Below are 27,337 nucleotides of genomic sequence, written 5' to 3' on the forward strand. Positions count from 1 at the left end.
CACTTGTTGGTAAAACGCCCTACAAAACTACTGAGAATGCCATCTAGGTTTTGTGTATCGAGGATAAAATCTCAGTTTGGTTGATTGAAGTTTTAAAAGTTCATCGGAAAAAAAATTAAATTAAGTTAAAATTAAACTTAACTAAGCTAAAAAAAAAAAAAAAGTTGGCTGGTTTCAGTCCAATTCAATCCCAAAAGAGGTTATGGCCAATCGTGTACAATTTGCCCATGAGAATTTTAAACATGGGAAAGTGGGAAAAAGGTCCCAGGAGCGCCAATTCATAACAATGTGGGTAGGGAGGGGCGCAAGAATTCTTTCATTTTTTAATGAGGATACAAAGAAATTTTCATTTTTTTTGGGGGGGGGGGCATTTTTTCAAAAGTTATTCCTCAATATCTCAAGAGAGCGGTTGCCCCCCTCAATTGGCACCCCTGTAGGTAATCAAATCATCTCGATGTTTTCAATGCAATTTCACTCATTATTGAAGCCTCCTAGCACAAACACACATATCTTACAGGGGAGAATTTTAAAATGTTTTTAGTAGAGAAACTATAACAAAAGAACTACTATTCATACACTAAGGACATTAGAGAGATGACTTTGCAAGAGAAAATGACACTTCTTCACACTATAGTAGTCTAAGATGTCCTTCTACTTTCGCAAGCGTAGTCACGGTATATGATTAGGCCTCTGGCTATTTTGTTTCCTATACAGAAGATATTCTACATAGAAGGGCTTCTTTTCAAAAGCGGATACAATTGGATGAATATTATATTTATTTTGAGATCAACGACCCAAAGAACTACCACGTTTGTAATGGATCTTATATATATGGAATCATCTTAGCTTTGAGCAGTGGCTTCAATTGGCGGGTGGGGGGGAGTATGTGCTCCTATATCCTTCCGCATACTTTTCATGAGTTGAAGCTAGTAGCCTTAAGACCTATCAAATATAATTGATAGTATATTTATCAAAGGTGATTTATATCGAAGGAATAGGAGAAATACATTGAATATAATTCAATTATCAATTGCAGTACTTAACATGCTTTTTTAATCAATTAATGAAAAACAAATTTCAAGAAATAAGTTTTCAATGAAAAGTAATACCTGTTATTCAAAACTATACAAAAGGAATGACGAGTAGTAAATGCATATAGTAATTCGGACTTGAAACAAACATATATTGAACTGATTAATTACACGAAACATACAAACAACTATTATCGCTATAGGTGAATCAACAAACCCCATAAGGAGCAGAAACTGAAAGGAAAAATTTGTCAAACTTAAAACGAGCAGAAACAACCCTTCCATACAAAGTGGCCAGGGGGAAAAATAACCTATATCAATGAAAACAAAAAGAACAAGCAAAAAGTAACCTAAATCCATGAAAGTACAATGAAATTATATGGATATAATATGGATACGACCTCAGTAGAGTGTCGAAGTAAAGAGCCTTAAATACAAGAGATTGGATACAAGTTACAAAAACGTTTTTGAGGGATTATTAAATAAAACACATGTTTTAACCACCCTACGTATAATTTCACCTCTGCACACACACAAATATATATATATATATATATATATATATATATATATATATATATATATATATATATATATATATATATATATACACACACACACACACACTATATATATATATATATATATATATATATATATATATATATATATATATATATATATATATATATATATATATATATATATATATATATATATATATATAATGCATATAAAGGTGTGGATCAACAAAAGTGTCTGCAAAAAGTGTTATCACCCCTGCCAGCCTACCTTTAGTGTTGCCCCTTAGTTAATCAAGGAGCTATAATAAGATTACTATCAAAATTAAATTGTGCGATCAGGTTAAAATGTTGTGATCTGAAAAAAGTATTAGATAAATTGGGTCTCATAATACTCCATTTGGAAATGTCGTGAAGATAAAAGAATTTTATGAATCTAACTTTTTTATGAACTTGTGAGTGCCCCTACTTGATTGTCTAACACGCTAAGACTTACCAAATAAAGTTACCCAAATGGAGATAAAGACGTACCCAAAACACGGATTGCTATCATAATTAACAGGACAGACAAAATCAACTGATTCAGAAATGGAGCGAGGAGACAAAAAAATCGCAAACAATACAGTTTTTTTAAAGGTTTTTTAGTAAATGGGAAGGAGTTCTACCTTAATCTTAATGTACTAGCTAGACATCTTACATTGTGGATGCAGCCAGGAGCTAATTATCTTCCAATTAGCGCAATATTTAAAAGATTCTCAAAAGAAAGAAATAACAAAAAAGAAAGTGTTCTCCGATGGCCCCTGATATACGTTTATAATATTTTTGTTTTTTTTTATGACCGTATTTCCTAGTATTAAGTACTAACTCCTAGCATTAGGCAAGTGGAGTGTTTGATTTAAGTGTTTTCTGATGACCGGTGATATTAGTTTATAATATTAGGGCTTTTTTGTGTATATGGCCGTATTTTTTGCTTTAAAATATACTTAATCTTATATCATATTAATATTAAAACGGACTGTACTGAAACTTACGGAATTTGTCTATTATATAATACACACTCGAGAACTGAAGTTTGATGAATGCTAATGCTATAAAAACAAGAGCTAAGAGCTCATATGGCACTTGTGACGAGGCCGGAAGAGCCAAGAGCTCATATGGTATGAGTTCAAGCAAAATTCTAAGAATCAACAGATTGATTTAAAAGGAAAATCAGAGGCTCAATGCCGGTCGGGATTTAAAATAAGAGCTCTGAGTCAAGATGTCCTAAATATCAAAATTGATTAAGATCCGATCACCCACTTTTTAGTTATAAATACCTCATTTTTTCTAATTTTTCCTCTCCCTTCAGCGCCCCAGATGGTCGAATCGGGGAAAACGAATTTATCAAGTCAATTTCTGAGTTTCATCACCCTAGCACGTCCAGAAGCACCAAACTCGCCAAAGCATTGAACCCCACCCCCTAACTCCTCCAAAGAGAGGCAATCCAGTATGGTTACGTCAATCACGTATCTACAATATTTGCTTATTCTACCCACCAGGCGTCATCCCGATTCTTCCGCTTTTAACGTTTTCCAAAATTTCCGATTTCCCCCTCCAACTCCCCCAATGTCATCAGATCTGGTCGGGATTTGAAATAAGAGCTCTGAGACATGAGTTCCTTCAAAATATCAAATTTCATTAAGATCCGGTCACCCGTTCTTAAGTTAAAAATAACCTCAATTTTTCTAATTTTTCCACACTAACACCCCCCAGCTCCTCCAAAGAGAACAGATCCGTTCCAATTATGTCAATCACGTATCTAGAAATTGTGCTTATTCTTCCCATCAAGTTTCATCCCGATCTCTCCACTCTAAGCGTTTTCCAAGATATCTGTTTCCCCCTCCAATCCCCTATGTCCCCGGATTCGAGTCGAAAATGGAGCATCTGAGACATAAGATCCTTCTATATATCAAGTTTCATTAAGATCCGATCACCTATTCGTAAGATAAAGATACCCCAATTTTCACGTTTTCCAAGTTTCCCCCTCCAACTCCCCCCAATGTAACAGGATCTGGTAAAAATTTAAATTTGAGCTCTAAAGCACAAGATCCTTCTAAATGTCAAATCTCATTAAGATCTCACTACCCGTTCATAAGTTACAAATACCTAATTTTTTCTAATTTTTCCGAATTATTCCTCCCCCACAACTCCACCAAAGAGAGTGGATCCAGTCCATTTATGTCAGTCACGTATCTTGGGCTTGTTTTTATTCTTCCCACCCAGTTTCATCCTGATCTCTCCGCTTTAAGTATTTCCCAAGATTTCCCCCCCCCCCCGACTCCCCCCCCCCAATGACACTGGATCCGGTCGGGATTTAGGATAAGACATCTGATAAGGTCCGTCTAAATATGAAGTTTCATGAAGATCTGATCACTCCTTCGTAAGTTAAAAATGCGTCATTTTTTCTAATTTTTCAGAATTACCCCCCCCCCTCCTATCTCCCCCAAATAGAGCAGATCCGTTTCAATTGTGCCAATCACGTATTTAGGACTTCTGCTTATTTTTCCCACCAAGTTTCATCCCGATCCCTCCACTCTAAGCGTCTTCTAAGATTTTAACAACCCCCCAACTCCCCGCAATGTCACCGGATATGGTCGGGATTTAAAATAAGAGCTCTGAGACACGATATCCTTCTAAATATCAAATTTCATTGAGATCTGATCACCAGTTCGTAAGTTAAAAATAACTCATTTTTTCTATTTTTTCAGAATTACCCCCCCCCCCTACTACCCCAAAGAGAGCAGATCCGTTCCAGTTATGCCAATCACGTTTCTACGGGTTGTGCTTATTTTATCCACCAAGTTTCATCCCGATCCCTCCACTCTAAGCATTTTCCAAGATTTTAGGTCCCCACCCCAACTCCCCCCAATGTCACCAGATCCGGTCGGGATTTAAAATAAGAGCTCTGAGACGCAATATCCTTCCAAATATCAAATTCCATTAAGATATGATAACCCGCTCGTAAGTTAAAAATACCCATTTTTCTAATTTTTTCGCTTTAACCGTCCCCCCACTCCTCCCCCCCCCAGTTGGTCGAAACAGGGATACAATAATTTCTAATTTAATCTGGTCTGGTCCCTGATACATCTGCCAAATTTCATCGTCCTAGCTTACCTGGAAGTGCCTAAAGTAGTAAAACCGGGACAGACAGACCGACAGAATTTGCGATCGCTATATGTCACTTGGTAGATACCAAGTGTTATAAATATGATGAAAATATACTAGTTTAGAAACAATTTTGTGCTATATATTTGCACATTATATGGGGAGGGGGTAAAGCATAGCATATACTAAAAACATAACCTAACCTAACCAAAATACCAACGAAATACTTAAATAAAATATAGCTACAATTTATTTTCCAAGTGAGCCAAATCTAATTCTCTGGTATATCGAAGTTGCTTGACCAGTTTATTGTCTAATGTCCACATCATTCGCGATCGAAATTCTCGAGTGTGTATTATATATTAGATAAGTACCAAAACCAGTTTAAGAGAATAGCTTCCAAATCAGCTTTTTCTTCCCTTTTTATTTTCAATTCCAGGACCTAAGTTTCCTTCTGCATAGCCTCTGAGATCAGCTTAGATACCAATACAGTTATGAAAACTCGATTTATCTTTGGGACACAGTGCGCGGTAGCGATACTAGCGGCTGGAGAGAGGAAACTGGTCACAGCTTAGACAACCAACACAGCTTAGATACCAATACAGTTATGAAAACTCTATCTATTTTTGGGACACAGTGCGCGGTAGCGATGCTAGCAGCAGGAGAGAGGAAAACAGCTTAGATGCCAATATTGATACAACAAAACGAAATTGCGTTCCTGCCTATAGTGTCGTAGTACGATCTACGCGTTGGAGTGCGGGCTTGGAGGAGCTGCCAAGTTCAGAGCTCTGTACCAAAACTTCCCCATGGGCAAGATAGGAGTTTTCATAGCTGCATTGGTATCTAAGCTATGATAACCAATATTGGTATCTAAGCTGTGTATGCAACAACACAAAATTGCGTTCCCGCCCTATGGTGTTGTAGTACGATCTACGCGTCGGAGCGCGGGCTTGGAGGAGGCGTCAAGTTCAGAGCTCTGTACCAAAAGCTTCTCATGGGCAAGGTAGGAGTTTTCATAACTGTATATTAGCTGTGCCTCTGAGAAACACAAATGTGACTGGTAGGAAGAGGTTATTCAATGCTAGTTAGAACCAATGAAATCAGACTCATTATGACGTCAGAGGAGTTAGGTTTCAAAACCCACCTGAAAGTAGTGTCATTTCCCAAATTGTCCGTCCCTTCTTGACTGCTGAGAGGCACGTCAACACTTTCTTCATTGGCTTTTGGGACTCGTCGATGAAACCGTAGCGAAAAACTTTTCCGGAATTTTTGGAGAACACCCTCAGAGCCTGGAAAAGTAATTTTCTATACTAGAACGAAATGAATCAATCTTTAGAATAATAAATAGAGCGAGTTGAACGTTTTATCACCCGCTTAGAGAAAAATGATCTTTCGCTGGGATTGGTAGAAGCCAAGACTGACAGGTCTGGTTCTTAGAGGGGTGTGCGGGAAACCAGAGGAATTTTTTAGGGGTTTAGAGGGTGTCAATATTAGGAAAAAATCCAGCAGTATTCTTAAAATTCCCCAAGAAAGGCGGTCCTTCGGAGCAACCTTGAGAATAGGGGATTCCCCTACTCCTTTCCTTGTGTGCAGATATAGGTAAAAAGAAGGTTTAGGCTATGCAACAGAATTAAGAATGTATTTTTGGCTTTTGAACTTCTAAACCTTCTAAAAGGTGATATTCTCTCCAGTTTAAAAAGACTTTTATATTTTTATTTTTTATATTTTTAAATTTATATTTTTATATTTTATATATATATTTTATTTTTAAATTTTATATTTTTATATTTTTTCAAATTTATTATTTTTATATACATTTTATATTTTTATAATTTTTTTAAATTTATATTTTATATTTTTATTTATATTTTTATAATTTATATTTATAACTTATATTTTATATTTATTTTATAAATTTAAATTTATTTATATTTTATATTTTTAAATATATTGACTTCTCATTTGATAATACGTTAAATTTAGGGGCATATTTTAAAAAGCTTATTTAATAGTAAAAGTATTTTTAATAGGCTAATAGAAGAGATTTAGGTGGACATCCAAAAGTCTAAAACTGATGCGGGGTATCAAAAATGAAAGGGACCCGGTCTGAATACAGAGGTATAAATGCCTAAAAAAAAGTAAATTACCAATATACTATATTTTTTACCTAAGACAAGCAGCTGCAGAATATTATGTATACGTACATGAGCATTCAATAGTTCACAGATGTTAAACGTTTTCATCGTGAACTTGAATCCTCATAAAGTTGAATCCTCAAACTAGCAAATCGCAATTAGCACAAATTGCATAGCAAGCGCATGTTTTTGCATACTACACAGGCACTTCTAACCATTTCGGTGAAGTGCACAGGCCCTTCACTGACAAGAAACACCGGTGCTCCTATAAGAGTCAACTTTCAAGCAGCCTAAAATATTTATGTTCACATCTTCATACATGGGGAATCCCCCCAGCCAAGATTTGTTCAAAGGAGGCGCCGTACGGGACAAACTGGATAAATAGGGCTTATTAGATTGGCGAGTCTTCTTGAATACTGAGGTCCTTACGTCAGTCTTGTTGTATCCTGACACAGCTGAGTTCGATCTCTGGATCCCTTGGGACAATTATGGTTTAAAAAGTCCTTTCTTTTGGCTAGTTAAGATCAGTTGTCTGATGCTCTCCCTTTCCCCCCTAAAATACTGCTTGTGTTTATGTAAATTGTTTCTTGTCACAGCCTTCACATTTATAATTGTAACGAAAATACATAAATGTGGGTAAAATGTTTTAATAAAAAAAAAAGACAAAGAATACGGCATTAGATTTTACCGTTCCTACCGGCGGTGCTGATCTCTTTTTCTTGGCCCATTAGCCAGGCAGTGTAATGAGAGGTTGGGGGCCAACCATCCTGCACTTTCGCACACCTTTCCTGTTTACCTTCCCCAGATTTCTCCAAGTACCCATTTAAAGGTGGGATGACTCTGGCAGAGCTTACAGAGTCACGCCACTGACACCCGTCCCAAACAAAATAATTGAGTACTCTAGGGCTCGAACCCTTGCCCTCTCAGACAAAGGATCCTGAATCCAGCGCACCAACCCAATCGGCCATGATGGCTGGCAAATTGTTTTAATAAGACAGTGAAAAATAAAAATAAAACACCTTCAATACAAAAAAAAAAAAACAATAATAAAAGCCGGAACATTTCGGCTTCCCACCCGGAAGCAAACAAGAATCAATGAAAAAAGCAAATGAAAAAGCAAGGAAGCTGAAACAAAACACACAAATAATACAAAAAAATACACAAAAAAAGGAAAACGAAAAGAAAAATCACACTTCAAGAAACTTCAATATGTTAAAGTGCCAAGGCACAACTATCGAATTTTAATAAAAAATTGTTATTGTTTGTGCTTCGGTGCTTTATCATATTGAATTATGCATAAATGTGAGATTTTCTCTTGTTTCCTCTTTGCATGTATAACACCATCAAATAAGGAAAGAATTAAGAAAGAGAACAGAAGAAAAAAAAACAAAGAGAAAAAATTGGTTAATATCTATCTAATTATATATATATATATATATATATATATATATATATATATATATATATATATATATATATATATATATATATTGTCAGGTACTTTATTCCAAGATAATTTATTCCAGACTGGACTGAGAAAATATGTCTTCTTTAATTTTTGCGTCATTCAGTTTAGGAAATTCTTGTCTGAAGAATTTTGTTTTTCAATTCAACCTAAGCCACCTTAGCCTTCCTTATTAGTAGTGCTGTTTTTTTAGGCCAATGTGGCTAAGCCACCTTGGGCCAAAACACTGTTTTAGTCCAGCATTCCCCATTAAGTCACAACTTTCTTTAGGTCTTTTGTTATGATTAAATAAAAAAAAACAAGTTTTTTTTAACGGAAAGTAAGAAGCGGCATTAAAACTTAAAACGAACAGAAATTACTTCGTATATGAAAGGGGCTGCTTCCTCATCAACGCCCCGCTCTTTACGCAAAAGTTTGACTCTTTCTTTTAACTATACTTTTTAAAATAGTAAAAAACTACATATTGAAGTTTGATGTTAGACTTTAAAAATTGTGTTAGACGTAAAAATAGACGTAAAAACTATTAAAATAGTAAGTCCTTACTATAGTGTTAAGAATGTCAATTTTGTAGTTACCATTCCACGATGGTTCACAACACAATGGGCTTTTCTTCAAAGCTGAAGGATGTAAGATCAGCTTGCTAGAAGTAGCGAGATGGTCTTCATTAGAATGTCACAACTTATGACACTTTTACTTACCTCATCACAATGGTAACAGGGTCTTTGTGAAAATAAAAAAGGTGACGCTAAAATTTGCTGTCTTTGATTTTGAGACCAGCCCCCTCCCCCCTTTCTTACACCTCAAGGCCAAGGAACTCGATGACTCGTTTACCGGGTTCTTGTTAAGAAAGTCTAACATCAAAGTTCAAGTTCAAAATTTTATTTTTAACATTCGCAAATAAACAAATAGAAAACAGCGCATTTCGCCTTGAAGAAATACTTATGAGGGTTAGCTGTCGTGCGAAAGTTCACATAACTACTTACTTATTAAATCAAATATTTAATCAAATTTGTTGAAAATAACTGAAACTTAATAGCCTATGAAAAAAATAAAATTGAAATAATTAAATTAAATAGAATAATATATGCATAAAGATAAATAAAAATAACAAATTCAGTCTCCATCACTCATCAATATTCAAAACCCCCTCCCTCACTCTGCCATTCCATCCCCCACCCCTTTACCACACTGTCCACCCTTCACCCTTCTCCAATCATTGTAAATAATAGAAATATTTCTTCATCACAGGACTAGAATAATGAGTTTAAACCACCCTTAGCTGTAAAACAAAAAATAAAAAAATGAAATTAAATGATTATGGTACAATTACATTTTAATTCGATGAAGTCTTTCAGAAACTACGCTAATCACTATCCTTCCCTACAATGCTTCTTTTACAAAGCTTACTACAGAAGAGTAGAAATTAAGGATGCGGTTAAAATTTCTCAAATTCCACTTTAGCACTTATTAAAATCACTTGAATTAAAATGAAGTGGTTGTGGGCATGACTGATTGTAGAAAAAGCCAAGACAGACAGTCTGGCAGTGAGAGGCAAATCTGGCAAAAATTCAGTTCATTGGTTAATAGATAAGTCTATCTATCATCCGTCCAAGTATCATTCCTAGGGCAGAACTAAAGTAGATAGTTATAGAACTAAGATAGTCACAGAAACTACATTTTTTCCAAGAGTTTGGTTAAATGGCACGAGTAAACGGCGGAAGTAAGTAGGACTCTCTTATTGGACCAATATTTGTTTGTTAGCTTTTATAAAGGCACGCTCACCTAAAGTCTCAGGTCTTCTCTAGTATCTCAGGAATCTCTTCTTGTCTTCCGAGTTCGGCACACGGTGTTTTAATGGTTCTCAACTGTGACAAGTTACTTGGCACAGATCAAGGTAATAACCAAGACTTTAAACAGAAAAGGGGTCGGAATTAACCCCCTCCCCCTCCCTCCTTGAAAAGTTAGAAAATTCATTAAAATTTGATACTTTTTCAGTACTTGATAGCTAAAGAAGACTTTTTTTTCTTTTTCCTGACTGTTTGTCCTGCCCACCGTGGATCAAAACCCAGGAGACTAAGCCACCTAGTTCTCTTATTAAGTTATTTTATTCAACAACAAGATACATAATAACACAGCATACCCTACATCTCAAGACAGTAAGTTAAGCTTATAGCCTAAGGCTGAAGACATACTTCCAGTAATGAGGATACAAAGAAAATCCAACAATCACGTTCCAGGATTATATCAGCTAATCCAGTCGTTCTCAAACTTATTTGGACACTGTACCCCTTTTTACCAACACTACATTTTAGGTACCCCTTCTGAGTTACCGGAACTTAGTAAACTATGGCTAAAATATAAATAAAATTGCCAGTTCTAGGGCTAAGGGGTCGTTATTAAAAAAGAAATGTTGGCCGGCCACGTAGCCTCTAAAAATTATTGCGTACCCCCAAATCAGGCAATTGGCTTACACAAAAATTAAGACAAGGAAAAGTCTGTTCTCTACAATTTGTATGTAGGCTTCCTCAGATGTTGAATCCTTATGACATCTTATTACACCAACTGAAACGGGGCTATAGAACCAACCTTTCTACTTTGATTATCTGAAAATGACCTACTCCCAAAAGAATTTCATTTATTGAATACCAAACTTTAAATAAAAAGAGATATCTAAAGTTCTTCCGCAGGGGGGAGGGAAAATTTTTTTAGGGATGACTACGATTCAAAAAAAATCTCCAACGCTATATCTTTCCAACTGTACATATTTCGACACTGTTTTGAATGTTTTAAGTCAGTCCTTCTGAAACTGGAAAGAGGAAGGGGGTGAATATCCCCTAGTCTCCCCTGTCGACATTTCATATAGTAAGAATATAAATGTATGATATTTTAAACGAAACACTAAAATTCTCTGTCCTCCCCAGTGAGCACTCTTGACTGTAAACATTTATCCTACACAACGAAAAATCAATTTTTTATATTTAACTGATAACCCATCGAAGAACATCATTAGTTTAAAAAAAAAAAAGCAAACAATAAAAATTAGGCGTTAAATAAGTAGCACTTTTATTCATTCACAGTATTTTAATTTTTCCCAAACTGCTTCACCGTGGAAACTTCTTACTGTACATTCAATATATACCTTTGCAGGCAAGAAAATTATCTGTCTGTCCTATCAACTTTCAACACTTGTTCCAACTTTTCAGCTGTAGCACCGAAACGCTGCATCATTGATCGCAGTGGTTCAGTTGATATTACTAAATGGGGAGGACCAAATACTGATTTCACTGTAACAGCACTTTTTATATCCGCAAAAGCTCCTACTGATGATCGCCCACATGCAAGTGACCAAAGATACATTATTTTAGGCACGTCAAGCTGTTTAAGTAAAGGTGCCTGGGGGTTATTATTGGCTTTGAAGTCATGTTTAGCAAGATTAAATAAAAAAAAAACAAGTTTTTTTTAGCTGAAAGTAAGGAGCGACATTAGAACTTAAAACGAACAGAGATTACCCCGTATATGAAAGGGGCTGCTCCCTTTTCAACGCCTTGCTCTTTGCACTAAAGTTTGACTCTTTTTCTCAACTCTACTTTTTAAAACAGTAAAAACTTTAGCGTAAAGAGCAGGGCGTTGAAGAAGGAGCAGCCCCTTTCATATACGGGGTAATTTCTGTTCGTTTTAAGTTCTAATGTCGCTCCTTACTTTCAGTTAAAAAAACTTGTTTTTTTATTTAATTTCTGAACGTTTTTTAGTTGATCCATGTTTTGATTTCGGCTCTCCGCAGATGAATAATTAAAGCGGAACTTGCATATTTATTTATTTGGCTAAATGGCTTTCCCATAGTTTTGATCGAATGATTTTGCGAAAAAAGGAGGGGAAGGAGGCCCAGTTGCTCTCCAATTTTTTGGGTACTTAAAAAGGCAACTAGAACTTTTAGTTTTTACGAACGTTTTCATTAGTAAAAGATATACGTAACATACGAATTAGCTTACGTAACAAACTTCTATGTTCGTATGTTTTTATTACGTATATGAGAAGGTTCGCCCACTCGTCAATACCTCGTCAATAACTCTTTGCATTAAAGCTTAAATTTTGTCCCCTGAATCACAAAGGCCGTAGAATAAATAGTTGAAATTATTAAAAATCCTTTAGCGTAAAGAGTGAGGTATTAGGAGGAGGTGAACCCTTTATATGCGTAATATTTTCTGTTCGTTTTAAGTTTTAATGCTACTCCATATTTCCAGTTGAAAAAAAACTTTTTCATATTTATTTTCTCATTGTTTTTTTTTAAATAATGCTAGAAAATGCTGCGCCCCCTTTATGAAAATCTTCTTCCCCTATGACAAATTCCTCCATGAAAAATTTCCCCCACATAGACCCCTCTTCTCAACCCCCCTCCCAACCAAAAAATCGCCCTGAAAACGTCACTACATTTCCCAATAACCATTAATATATGCAAACACTGGTCAAAATTTGCAACTTGCAGCCCCTCCCACGGGGACTGTGGGGGAGTAAGTCGTCGCCAAAGACATAGTTGTAAGGCTTTTCGACTATGCTGAATAGAATTACAATCTCAGAATTTTGATCCGACTACTTTGGGAAAAAAAGAGCGTGGGAGGGGGCCTAGGTGCCCTCCGATTTTTTGGTCACTTAAAAAGGGCACTAGAACTTTTCATTTCCGTTCGAATGAGCCCTCTCGCAAAATTCTAGAACCACTGGGTCGATAAGATCACCCCTGGGGAAAAAAAAACAAAAAACAAACAAACAAATAAACACGCATCCGTGATTTGTCTTCTGGCAAAAAATACAAAATTCCACATTTTTGTAGATAGGATCTTGGAACTTGTACAATTGGGATCTCTGATACGCTGAATCTGATGGTGTGATTTTCATTAAGATTCTATGACTTTTAGGGGGTGTTTCACCCTAGTTTCTAAAATAGTGCAGATTTTCTCAGGCTCGTAACTTTTGATGGGTAAGACTAAACTTGATGAAACTTATATATTTAAAATCAGCATTAAAATGCGATTCTTTTGATGTAACTATTGGTATCAAAATTCCATTTTTAAGAGTTTTGGTTACTATTGAGCCGGGTCGCTCCTTACTACAGTTCATTACCACGAACTGTTTGATATTAAACAGTTCGTGGTAACGAACTGTAGTAAGGAGCGACCCGGCTCAATAGTAAACGAAACTCTAAAAAGCGGAATTTTGATGCTAAAAGATACATCAAAAGAATCGGATTTTCATGCTGATTCTAAATATATAAGTTTCATCAAATTTGGTCTTTGTCATCAAAAGTTACGAGCCTGAGAAAATTTGCCTTATTTTGGAAAATAGTGGGAAACACCCCCTAAAAGTCATATAATCTAAAGAAAATCACACCATCGCATTCGGCGTATCAGAGAACCCTATAGCAAAAATTTCAAGCTCATATCTACAAAAATGTGGAATTTCGTATTTTTTGCCAGAAGACAAATCACGGGTGCGTGTTTATTTGTTGTTGTTTTTTCTTTTCCCCAGGGGTCATCGTATCGACCAAGTGGTCCTAGAATATCGCAAGAGGACCCATTCTAACGGAAATGAAAAGTTCTAGTGCCCTTTTTAAGTGACCAAAAAAATTGGAGGGCACCTAGGCCCCCTCCCACGCTCATTTTTTCCCAAAGTCAACGGATCAAAATTTTGAGATAGCCATTTTGTTCCGCATAGTCGAAAACCATAGTAACTATGTCTTTGGGAATGCCTTACTCCCCCACAATGCCTGGGGGAGGTGCTGCAAGCTACAAACTTTGACCAGTGTTTACATACAGTAATGGTTATTGGGAAATGTACAGACGTTTTCAGTTTTTTTTTTTGGTTTGGGGGGTGAGGTTGAGGGGAGGGGACTATGTGGGAGGATCTTTCCTTGTAGGAATATTTCATGGGGGAAGAAAAACTCAATGTAAAGGGCGCAGGATTTTCTAGCATTACTATAAAAAACAATGAAAAAATAAACATGAAAACGTTTTTTCAATTGAAAGTAAGGAGTAGCATTGAAACATAAAACGAACAGAGATTATTGCGCATATGAGGGGTTCTAAAAATACTTTAGTATAAAGAGCGAGGTATTTAGGAGGAGATAAATACCTCGCTCTTTATGCTAAAGTATTTTTAGTAATTTCAACTATTTATTCTACGGCCTTTCTGATTCAGGGATCATTCTTCAAGAATTGGGACAAAACTTACGATTTAGTGTAAAGAGCGAGGTATTAACGAGTGTACAAACCCCTCGCATACATAATAAAAATATAAGTTAAGTATATAAAATCTTTAACTCTTAAAAATAAAAACTTAAAATCTTAAAAATAAAAATCTTAAGTTACGTATATTTTTTACTAATAAAAACGTTCGTTAAAAATTAAAAGTTCTAGTTGCCTTTTTAAGTAACCGAAAAATTGGAGGGCAACTAGGCCTCCTTCCCCACCCCTTATTTCTCAATTAAAACTTAAAACGAACAAAAATTACTCCGTATATGAAATGGGTTGTCCCCTCCGCAATCCCTCGCTCTTTGCGCTAAAGTTTGACTCTTTGCCACAATTCTACTTTTTAAAACAATTAAAGGCTTTAGCGTAAAGAGCGAGGGATTGCGGAGTGGACAACCCATTTCATATACGGAGTAATTTCTGTTCGTTTTAAGTTTTAATGTCGCTCCTTACTTTCAGCTAAAAAAATTAGTTTTTTTATTTAATCTCAAACAAAGTTCTCTTGTTCCAAGTTCTCAATCTTGCGTAAGCCCTGTAAGGAGCGAAAAAGTGAAAGTAAGGAGCGACATTAAAACTTAAAACGAACAGAAATTACTCCGTATATGAAATGGGTTGTCCCATCTGCAATCCCTCGCTCTTTACGCTAAAGTTTTTAATTGTTTTAAAAAGCAGAGTTGTGGCAAAGAGTTCGTTTCTTTAGAAGAGAAAGATAATAGAAGAGATAATAGATATTAGAAGAGAAAGAAAATCTTTAAAAGAAAAAGATAAGAGAAAGACGAATCTCCAAAGTCAAACGACTGAACTTCAGATGTGTTCCAATAATCTTCTTCTTCTTGTTCTATATTCTTATAGAACAATAACCTTCTTCTTGTTCTTCTTCTTGTTAAAGGTTTAATAACCTTCATCTTGTTCTATATTCAAAATACCGGAACCTTGTGATGATGTATCTAGAATTTAAAAACATTATAAAACATTTACGAAAGTTAGCTTACCGATGCTCGGTGCAGGAGAATGACTTCTTGATTCACCAGCTGAATATTCACAAGGGCCGTTGGGTCGATGAGGTGCTATACTACCGCTGGATCGGTTTGAAGATGCTTCGGACCAAGGCCTAAAATATTTCTTAACGTTAAATCGATTTCCGTCAAGGGTGCTGTTTTGTAAGCGACTTGGGGGACACACGAATGAAAAATGCAAATAAAAAAATAGAAGAGCAATATGACAGATATAGTAAATACAGCAGTAATCATAAAAATCTCAAGGTACAGGGGACCCAAAATCCTCCCACGTGTTTGTGGCTAGATATGGTGAGGTATCAGCAGAAATTTCAATCATAAATCAAGCCAGATCATATAATATTAAAATTCATAAATGAGTAGTTGAGATAGGGAATCTACTTACCCTCAAGTGGCAAAAAAGGCAGATCAATATACGAATTTAATTATTCTAATTTATGACTATGACTATCAGTCGGCTAATTTAGTTGACTATGACTAATTTATGACTATCAGTCGGTGTCGATGTCGGTGTTTTCTAAAGGGTTGAGTTCCGACAGAGGGATGATCAGTGAAAAAATAACAAATCATGTGAAAACTGTGGGAGACAGTCGACAATTCACAAGATTTCAGAGTGCCAGCCAAGAAGCTTGGCTGCCACTACAATTAGTTAGGAATTATTTGCCACTTTATGCTAAAGCAGTAGCAAAAAAATATCAAAAAGATGTAAAACTTATTTTCTTACCATGCGGGGCCAGCGAAGATTAGATGGACCGTTTTTCTCTAAGTGTCGGGATCTAGTAAAAATAGCAGTTCTTGTTATTAACGAAGCTGAAGAAGGCAGGCTTTTTAATCCCGAAAAAACTGCTACTATTACTACTAACAACTCACAACAGCACCAAGCTACGCAGGACCAACACAGCTGCGCTTATTTTTCTCTCAAAACTTCCCTCAAAAACCTTTTGAGTTTTTACTTAAAACTTCCCTCTTTCTACCGTCCCAAGAAGTTCCAATTTCCCATAAATCCTTCCTTACGACCTCCTTCCACCCTATTCGCGGACGACCTGTTTATCGTTTGGCCCAAAACGGATGGCTGAGGAAGACCAATTTTGGCAATTTGTCATCCTTCATTCACAAAGCGTGTCCTGGTCATCTCAACATTTTTCTCATTATCAAACAGTTCGTGGTAACAAAGTGAGTAAGGAGTGACCCGGCTCAATAGTAACCGAAACTCGTGGTAACAAAGAAACGGAATTTTGATATCAAGAGATATATCAAAAGAATTGGATTTTGATGACGATTTTAAATATAATAAGTTTAGTTATACCCATTAAAGGCTACGAACCAGAAATAATTTGCCTGATTTTCGAAAAAAAGGGGGAAAGACCCCCTAAAATTAATAGAATCTTAATGAAAATCACATAATCAGATACAGCGATTGCTATTTTTTCAGCATAGTTGAAAGGCCTAATAACTATGTCTTTAGAGATTACATGAACCCCTACAGCCCCTCGGGAAAGGTCTTTAAGGTATGAAGTTTAACCATTGTTTACATATATTATTTATAATAATATTAGTATTTTGGGAAGTATGCATACATTTTTCGGGTGGGGAGGGAGAAGGCAAATTGTCGGTGAGGAACTTCACACGAGGATAATTTTCCATGGAGAGGGGATTTTCCAGGGGTGACATTTTCAGAGGAAATCGTATACTGAAGGAATTTGTCAGAGATCCCATAGGCAATTTCTGTAGATGTCTTGCTTTCTCTTTACTGACTTAATTTTACGCATGGAGGTATTAAGGGCAGTTGTCCAGGGTAATTTTCACCAGGATTGAACTGTCCAGAAGATATTTCCGTGGGAAGGGATATTTTCCACTGGAGGTGGAGCCAGATTTCCTGGCGTTGTTTAAAAGATAATCAGAAATTAAATATAAAAAAACAAGGTTTTTCAACTGAAAGTAAGGAGCAAAATTAAAACTTAAAACGAACAGAATTTATAACTTATATGATGGGTTGCCCCCTCCTCAAAACCTCACTCTTTACGCTATAGTCTAAATTGTGTGCCATTTTTTTGAAAATGACTTCTGAAACAAAAGGGTCGTTTAACTAGAACAATAAGTAACTTTTTTTAATGCCGAAGAGCATTGGCGTGAAGAGCGAGGTGTTGAGAAGGGGGCAATCCTTTCGTATACGTAATAATTTCTGTCCATTTTAAGTTTTAATATTGCTCCTAACTTTCAGTGTAAAGAGCTTGTTTTTTTTTTTATTTAATAGCCCAAGAAAATGGGATAGAACCAAATTTTTCGTACAGCTTACTCCTTGAAATACGATCAGTCAAAAGGACACCCAAAAATATCCGTATGCAATTCATTATGTACCCAACAAAGGTTACGAGCCTGAGAAACTTTGCCGAATTTTCGAAAAAAGGGGATTCGCCCCCTAAAATATGGAATTTTGTTGGTTTTTTATCGACCCAGTGGTTTTAAAAAATCGGGAGAGGGCTCACTCGAACGGAAATTAAAAGTTTTAGCTCCTTTTTTAAGTGAGCAAAAAGATTAGAGGGCAGTTAAGCCCCCATCCACACCCCTTTTTTCTCAAAACCGCCCGATCAAAGTTTTCAGATAGCCATTTTGTTCAGCATAGCTAAAAGGCACAATAACTATATTTTAAAAGAACCAACAAGGTCTCTTAAGTTACAAATTTTTGTCCATTTTTTGCGTATAGTATTTGCTATTGGGTTTGATTCGGGGGTGGGGGCGGGGGCTGAGTTTTCCACAGGGAGGATTTTACACGGGATAGGAAGTTTCCAAGGGGTACATTTTTCAGGGCAATTTTTATATTGGGGGATTTTGTCAGAATTCCAATATGAAATTCTTCTTGCGTCTTTCTTTCTCTTTGCCAACTCAAAGGATAATTTTCTAGGGTAAATTTTCACCAGGATTGAATTATCTAAAGGTTATATCCGTGGGGAGGAGGAAATAAACTTTTTTAAAGTACTAAAAAAAATTAGCGTGAAGAGCAAGGTGTTGAAGAGGGGGTAAACCCCTCATATACGTAATGATTTCTGTTCGTTTTGAGTTTTAATGCTGCTCCTTACTTTTCAACGAAAAATCTTGTTTTTTTAAGTTAATTTTGTCTAAAATCGAGTCTCAGACTGGTGCTTTTTCTCTGCCTTTAGTTCTGAAAATGCAATTCCTGTTATTTGAGTAGAATTCTGAGCCATATCAATTTTTGTTTTTTTTACAAAATTTAGGAAATGTATTTGCATATCTTTAAAACCTTATAAATTGGGATTAAGCAAAGTTGTGAAGCTGAAAACAATTTTATTGTGCTTCATTCAAGCAGAAGATCTATTTTGCAAGGTTTCAATTTTATAACACACATATTTATAAAGGTCATCAAAGGTCAGGACCCTCTAGAGGGAGAGGGAGTGGAGGTAGGTACTTCAAAATACCTTCCCGGGGCATACTTTAGACTGTAGACCCATCCCTAAAAGTCTCATTTTCCTAGCCTAACCCCTTTCCCTAATCATAGCAAGAAGTCACTAAACTACAATTTTACCGTAATTGTTTTAACTGTTGCACCGTAAGTCACCGTATAGCACCAGCATTTGGGCAATTTTAGCACTTCAGGAACTGGCCATTGTGGCAACTCTATTGCCAATACGACACTGTGCCATACCTAAAAATTGCTGTACATAAAAAAATGAGACATATCCCTTCCTTCTTGTGTATTTGCCCGTCCGAGAAATTTCATAGTTCATGTTCCTGGTAAGCAGATGACCAAGAAAAAAAAAATCAGAGAATCAAAATTATGAGACTAGAAATCAATTAGTTCCTTACCAGTGCTTATTGCTCTGGTTGTGACGAAATTATTATCCAGACATTATTTTTATTGAAGGACTTATCCTTTAAGTATCCGTGGGAAGTGTCAAACGGGACGGCCTACAACCATAAATCAACGACTCTTACTTGGCCTGCAAACAGCAAGACATAAAAAGGTTGAATTTCAGGGAATGCGGTTCTTTTGTTCAATCTGAGATTAGGATAAAATAAAGGTCTAGACAGGGACGCATGACTGTATACCAGGCATGCTATACAAAATAGCACAAAAAAACAAAATTTTAAAATCCAGATGATTTGGGGGTAGCCACGACCAGGCGCGTACACAAGAATCTTGGGGGAGCGGGGAGTAGCAAAAAACAAACTTCAGTTGATGAATGAGAAGCGCTGAAATACTGCTCAAGCATTCGTGTAAGCAGTACTTCTTATTTATTTTTCTCTAAATAAAAATTTATTTTGTCTTTATTTATTTTGTCTATTTCACTAACCTGCAAATGATACATTTTTAGTGTTTTTTCCCCAGTTAATGGGCCTCTCGGCTTTTTGGGATCTTTTTTTGGATTATAGAGTTTCTTATATTCATTGAATAAAAGGACATGAACTTATTCGGGAAATTTTAGAATTTTACGGAGACGGGCCTTGAGAGCCCTTGCATACTTCCCTGGCCAAGACCTCTCCCTTCCCCTGGGTACTTGACCACAGATGACGGTTCAAATGATGAAAAATATATCTAATTATAAAAATCTCATGATTTTGAGAGTAGGTACTGCAACAAAAACGTAAATAAGGGGACACGGCTTTAAGACGCAGAAAAGACGTCTGTACGCAGGAACTTTTTATGGGGTAAATGTGACTAATAATGACACTTTTAGAGGGAGAGAAAGAGAACAAAAAAAATCATTTGATAACTTGAATAAAACTGCCCAGAAATCCAAGGAAACTAAGGTTTTGTGGCGGGTATTAAAAGACTATTTCTCGGGGAATTAGATTTGTTTTTTTTTCTGGGGGGCGGTGAGACGAGGTACAGGACTGGGGAGGAGTGTGTAGAAGGGGGAGGTGCTGGAGTTGTATATGACGGTGGTTGTTGTGCTGGGGACGTGTGGGAGAAGGTGGTTGTTTTTTCCTTTTTCTTAAAAATCGTTAAGGATGTTTCAAGGAACGCTTATGTAGGTAATTGCTATACATTAGCAATTTGTTTCTCATCATAGGAATTTATATTTGTAATGGTCTATATATGTTTCTTAATAAGTTGAAAAAAACTCAAAGTTCTGGGGGGTGGAGTGCACCTCAAGGAGCTTTCTGTGTACATCCCTTAGAGCTACCTCCTCGCCCTTCCGTTTTCCGTCTGATCAGTATTATGTTTCGTATAAATATCTTTTTTTATCGATTTTGTCGGAATTGCCCCACCCGCAAAACAAAAATGTATAGGCTAAGTGCCAGTCAACACAAGTTCATTGTGGGGGTAGGGGTCTGAAAGTGAATTTTGTTGTTTTTTTTATGATGGATTTTATTTAAGTGCCAAAACAATAAGAGGAAGCTTACACAACCCTTTATATCTTTAAATAAAAATCAGAAAAATTGGGAATTCAATTTTTTCGGAGGATACTTGTGCTAATACTTAACAAACCAATTTTACTATTACCGGTTCAACTTGGCAACTCCGACAGAAGCGTGATAGTGCCTTAAAAACTTCACAATTTCCAAACAACCTAAAAGAAAAATCCTAGAAAATCGAAGTTTCATCGCGGTTTCCAGACAGTGAATAGACCAAACATGGGTTCAAGGGGGGACAAAAATGTTGTATTTTTGTATCGTGGTCCTTCAAAACCAAATATTTGGCACCATCTGTCACCATTTTTTTGCAGCTTAAGTTTTCGAAACTCGAATCCATTTATCGGACGTCAACAGATCAATAAAATACTTTGCTCCTAAGAGACGAGTGCGAAAAAACGAGAGAAAAACTAGACACGTCAATTAAAATGAATTTTATTCTTTTCGTCTATGATGGACTTTATTACGTATTCTGTCCACGTTTTGTTTCACCATAATACCCGAAAGGACCTAAAAACCATTTTTGTTTCCAAAAAGCATAACGAGGAATTAGTAACAAGAAATGTATATATATATATATAAATATATATATATATATATATATATATATATATATATATATATATATATATATATATACATATATATATATATATATATATATATATATATATATATATATATATATATATATATATATATATATATATATGTATATATATACATATATATATATATATATACATATATTTATATATATGTATATATATATATATATATATATATATATATATATATATATATATATATATATATATACACATATATATATATATATATATATATATATATATATATATATATATATAAATATATAAATATATAAATATATATACATATATATAAATATATATATAAATATATATATATATATATATATATATATATATATATATATATATATATATATATATATATATATATATATATAAAAATATATACATATATATATATATATATATATATATATATATATATATATATAAATATATACATATAAATATATATATAAACATATAAATATATATATATATATATATATATATATATATATATATATATATATATATATATATATATATATATATATATATATATATATATATATATATATATATATATAACACAAAAAACTTCAGAACACACAATATATATTCATTTCTGTTACGTTTTTACGAGTCAGGAAAAACTTCGGGGGGTGGTGGGTCAAACCCCCAACCCCCCTGGATACGACCTTGTATATACATTTATACATACATTTCTTATTTTCCTATAAACTGGCTACCAATTTTCATATCTTTTTTCACAGTGGAACAACCATCTACATAGGCCGCGACTTTCGGAAAGTTCATCTAGGGCTCTAATTTTGGAAAAATCGTGGTTGCATCAATACCTGAAACCTAGATTTGCTTTTACTGTACCAAACTTCCTATATTGCTTTGTGTTTTCAGTAAAGCGCTAGTTTATATTTATAACAGATTTTTCTGGAGATGAGTGTATGTGCTAAAGTTTTAAAAAACACATTGCAATTTGATTTTACTGTCAATAGTATAGATTAATTTGTCAGTTGAATTGCGCAAAAAGGTTGGCCGAATTAAATAAAAAGAAATCAAGTTTGTTTCACAAAAAAAGTCATTCTTTTCACAGAGCGAAGCTCGTTCCCCTGACACTGGTTGTTTTACGTTTCCACTTAACCAATTTCAAAAATCAGGTTTCTTTTACAATGGCCTTGGTGCTTTAAATTCATAAACAAATAAATAAAGTAATAATGTAATAATAAAGTAAATAATAATAATAATAAATAATAATAAACAATAATAATAATAAATAATATAATATAATAATACAAAATAATATAATAATAAATAAATAATAATAAATAATAATAAGTAAATAATAATAAAGTAATGTAATAATAAAGTAATAAAGTAAAAATAAAGTAGATCTGTAAACAAATAAACAAATAAAGAATAATTAGAAGCGAAAGGAGCCTACCTTCGAAGATCCCACGCAGACTGACTTTTAAAATTCTTATTTTTGGCCATACTACAATCATCATCAACAGAAGTGACCTAGAAAAATACAAATTTTAAAACCAATCTAAAGATCTCACTGTTAACATAACTGGCAATAATCTTCACCACTAATACGGTTGAATTCAATCAACTGATTGAATTCACCCTGAATTAATTTAACATTATTGGCTGTAAGAACTCTTAAGGTTTATGTTCCCTTTGCAATTTTTGGTATGTTATTTTTCAACTCGTATCTACACAAGGTCGTATCCAGTGCGTTTAGGGGATTTGAGCCCCCCACCACCCAAAATGTTTGTCCGACTCGTAAAAAACGTAACAAAAATGAATATAAATACATTTTTGATTTATTTTTTAAAGTTTTTATAACCATCCCCCCCCCCACTAAAAAAATTCTCTTGTAAAACATCCCCCGAAAAAAATCCTGGATACAGCCCTGCTTCTACGGTTTATATATATATCAACGAAAGAGAGCAACTTTGGCATCATTTCATCGCTGATATTCAGTCCTATTCACCTACCAAACCACATTTTTAAAATTTGGTTTAAAGGGCTTTTCATATTGAGAATTCACGTACTAGTAGTTGAAGATAATTGAAAAAAGCGATTTTTCTTGTTTTATAAGCAAGTGCAGATGCTTCTCCAATTAAAAGTCGAAATAATATTATATTTCCGGTTCGATGAACGGATAGATCTGAAACTAATGAATCCGACGATAATAGTATCGTCGGTATTGTGATTGACAATATTATTGACAATTATTATTGTGATTGACGGTATCGGATTGACAATCCGACGGTATTGTCAATTTGGTACAACTTACAGCTGCAGGGTCGAGCAAAATTGCTTGTATCAGAGGGTATATAAACCCTAAAGTAGTGGAATTGCGAACATGGAAAAATTTATTTTTGTTTCCACAAATAACTAAGTAGCAAATCTCCATATTCGTAAATGGCCGTATCCCTGAAGTAAAGGTCCAACCAAGACGAGGGAACCGATAATTGACTCAAATGTGTAAGAATCTAGCTTTACATTCTGTTTTAGGATTTGTCTATGGGTAGCAATGAATTCTAGAAAGTCAAAGGTTCTGTAAGGCACGTCGATCCGGAACTGGGACGGAGGAGCACTTTCTTCTACGTTAAAAAAAAATGTAACGTTAAAAAAACTACGTTAAAAAAATTTTCATGGAAAAATAATATTTTCGGGTATTTCCACTGAAAAAAATTGAAAAAGCAAAGAAATCCCCCTCTTAGGTATTGAATATACGTTTTGCCACACCAGAAGTGGCCTGTAAAACTTTAATTTTAAAACCAATATAAAGATCTCACTACTAATACTTAGTATTAACTTATCTACCCGTATATATCATACGGATGTTTAGTTTGGAGCAGCAAGAATAATTGGGAAGTACGTAAAAACTGTTAAAGACACCTTAAGAGATAGAAGATAAGATTTATTCGTCACGAAACACACGTCAATATTACATTTTACTGTTCCCCCAAAGGCTCTTTGGCCTGTAAAGAAAGAGAAAAATAAACGAGTCACTTACTCACAGAGAGAAGAGCAAAAAAGAGAAGAAAAGAAAAAATAAATAAAATAACAAGAGCTAAGAGCTCATATGGCACTTGTGACGAGGCAAGAAGAGCTAAGAGCCAAGAGATCATATGGTATGAGCTCTAACAAAATTCTATGAATCAATAGATTGGTTTAAAAAGGAAAATAAGAGGCTTAATGCCGGTCAGGATTTAAAATAAGAGCTCTGAGTCACGATGTCCTTCTAAATATAAAAATTCATTAAGATCCGATCACTCACTCGTAAGTTATAAATACCTAATTTTTTCTAATTTTTCCTCTCCCTTTAGCCCCCCAGATGCTCGAATCTGGGAAAACGACTTTATCAAGTCAAACTGTGCAGCTCCCTGACACACCTATCAATTTTCATCGTCCGAGCACGTCCAGAAGCACCAAACTCGCCAAATCACTGAACCCCTCCTCCCAACTCCCCCAAAGAGAGCGAATCCAGTACGATTCTGTCAATCACGTATCAAGGATATTTGTTTATTCTATCCACCAAGCTTCATCCCGATTCCTAGACTCCAAGTGTTTTTCCAAGATTTACCCCTCCAACTCCCCCCAATGTCAAACGATCTGGTCGGGATTTGAAATAAGAGCTCTTAGACATGAATTCTTTCTAAAAATCAAATTTCATTAAGATCCGATCATCCATTCGTAAGATAAAAATACCCCAATTTTCACGTTTTCCAAGAATTCCAGTTTCCCCCTCCAACTCCCCCCAACGTCATAGGATCTGGTCGGAATTTAAAATAAGAACTTTAAAGCACAAGATCCTTCTAAACATCAAATAGATCTGGTCACCCTTTCGTAAGTTACAAATACCTCAATTTTCAAAATTACCCCCCCCCCTCCAATTCCACGAAAGAGAGCAGATCCGGTCCGGTTCTGTCAGTCACGTATCTTAGACAGGTTTTTATTCTTCCCATCCAGTTTCATCCTGATCTCACCGCTTTAAGTAATTTCTAAGATTTCCGGTCCCCCCCAACTGCCCCCCCCCCAATTACGCTTGATCCGGTTGAGATTTAAAATAAGAGATCTGAGTTACGAGGTCCTTCTAAATATGAAGTTTCATGAAGATCCGATCACTCCTTCGTAAGTTAAAAATACATCATTTTCTCTTATTTTTCAGAATTAACCGCCCCCCCCCATAGATCGGATCCGTTCCAATTATGTAAATCACGTATGTAAGACTTCTGCTTATTTTTCCCACCAAGTTTCATCCCGATCCCTCCAATCTAAGCGTTTTCCATGATTTTAGGTTCCCCACCCCAAACTTCCCCCAACGTCACCAGATCTAGTCAGGATTTGAAATGAGAGCTTTGAGACACGATATTCTTCTAAATATCAAATTTCATTGAGATCCGATAACCCGTTCGTAAGTTAAAAATACCTCATTTTTTCTAATTTTTCAGAATTAACCCCTCCCCCAACTACCCCAAAGAGAGCGGATCCGTTCTGGTTATGTCAATCATGTATCTAGGACTCGTGATTATTTTTTCCACCAAGTTTCATCCCGATCCCTCCACTCTAAGTGTTTTTCAAGTTCTAGGTTTCCCCCTCCCAACTCCCCCCCCCCCAATGTCACCAGATCTGGTCGGGTTTAAAACAAGAGCTCTGAGCCACGATATCCTTCTAAATATCAAATTTCATTGAGATCCGATCACCGGTTCGTAAGTTAAAAATACCTCATTTTTTTCTAATTTTTCAGAAATAACCCCCCCCCCCAACTATCCCAAAGAGAGCGGATCCGTTCCGTTTATGTCAATCATGTATCTAGCACTCTTGTTTATTTTTCCCACCAAGTTTCATCCCGATCCCTCCACTCTAAGTGTTTTGGACGGACAGACAGACAGACCGACAGAATTGGCGATTGCTATATGTCACTTGGTTAATACCAAGTGCCATAAAAACTATAGAAAACAAAACTAAATAGACTAATAGATTGAATAGACTAAAATAAATAAGTAGATCAGTAGATAAAATAGATTCCATTGAAATAATAATAAATATATATATACATATACATACATAAATATTCATATATATACACACATGATAGAATATGGACCAGAGATATGGGGTGGAGAAACGGTGCAGCAATTGGAGTCCCTTCAGCTCCAGTATTATAAAAGAGTGTTTGGTCTACATCAGACAACTCATTCACAGATTCTGAAAGGTGATATGGGCCTGTTTTCTTTAAAGCTACGTAGTTATATTTTAATGCTTAGATTCTGGCTGAAGTTAACTAAGAGTAGTGAAGATAGACTAGTAAGAGCGGCATATGAAGAGATGTTGAAATGTGGTTTAAAAACCTCGTGGCCATCCCAAATTAAATCATTACTAGAAAAAGTAGGAATGCCTTATTTATGGAATAATGGTCTTTGCTCTCGTGATGTACCAACAAATTTAGAAAGCCAGGTACGATTTATATTAGAGTGTCAAGAAATTCAGTATTGGCAAGGGCTGGTTTTTGATTCTACAACCCTGCAACATTATAATCAGGCAAAACCTAGTTTTGGGGAGGAAGTTTATTTTAAATTTAACTTACCGGCTATGATTCTACGTCGTTGGATTCAGCTTATTGTCTTCCAAAACGTTCGACAAAAATAAAATGATAGTTGGTCCTGATAGGCGGTATGTTTGTCTCCTTTGTAAAGATGATGATGAAGACTTGGATCATTTTCTCCGGAAATGCCCGGTGCTCTTGGATTTACGGGAAATTTATTTGCATGGGGTTAATTTGAT

General features: G+C 35.3%; 1 protein-coding gene across 1 annotated transcript in view; it reads right to left on the bottom strand.

Moving 5' to 3' along the window:
* The window catches only part of LOC136037398 (uncharacterized), a 154,314-nt gene that overhangs the window by 74,777 nt on the left and 52,200 nt on the right, over positions 1–27,337 (bottom strand). Inside the window, exons 3-5 of the mRNA XM_065720143.1 lie at positions 22,980–23,056; positions 15,528–15,646; positions 5,841–5,985 (exon numbers count right to left, since the gene is read on the bottom strand). Of these exons, the coding sequence (XP_065576215.1) occupies positions 5,841–5,985; positions 15,528–15,646; positions 22,980–23,056 (341 nt within the window). The remainder of the gene's footprint in view (positions 1–5,840; positions 5,986–15,527; positions 15,647–22,979; positions 23,057–27,337) is intronic.

The sequence above is a fragment of the Artemia franciscana genome, chromosome 16, assembly GCF_032884065.1.
Source record: "Artemia franciscana chromosome 16, ASM3288406v1, whole genome shotgun sequence".
Classification (NCBI taxonomy): Eukaryota; Metazoa; Arthropoda; class Branchiopoda; order Anostraca; family Artemiidae; genus Artemia; species Artemia franciscana.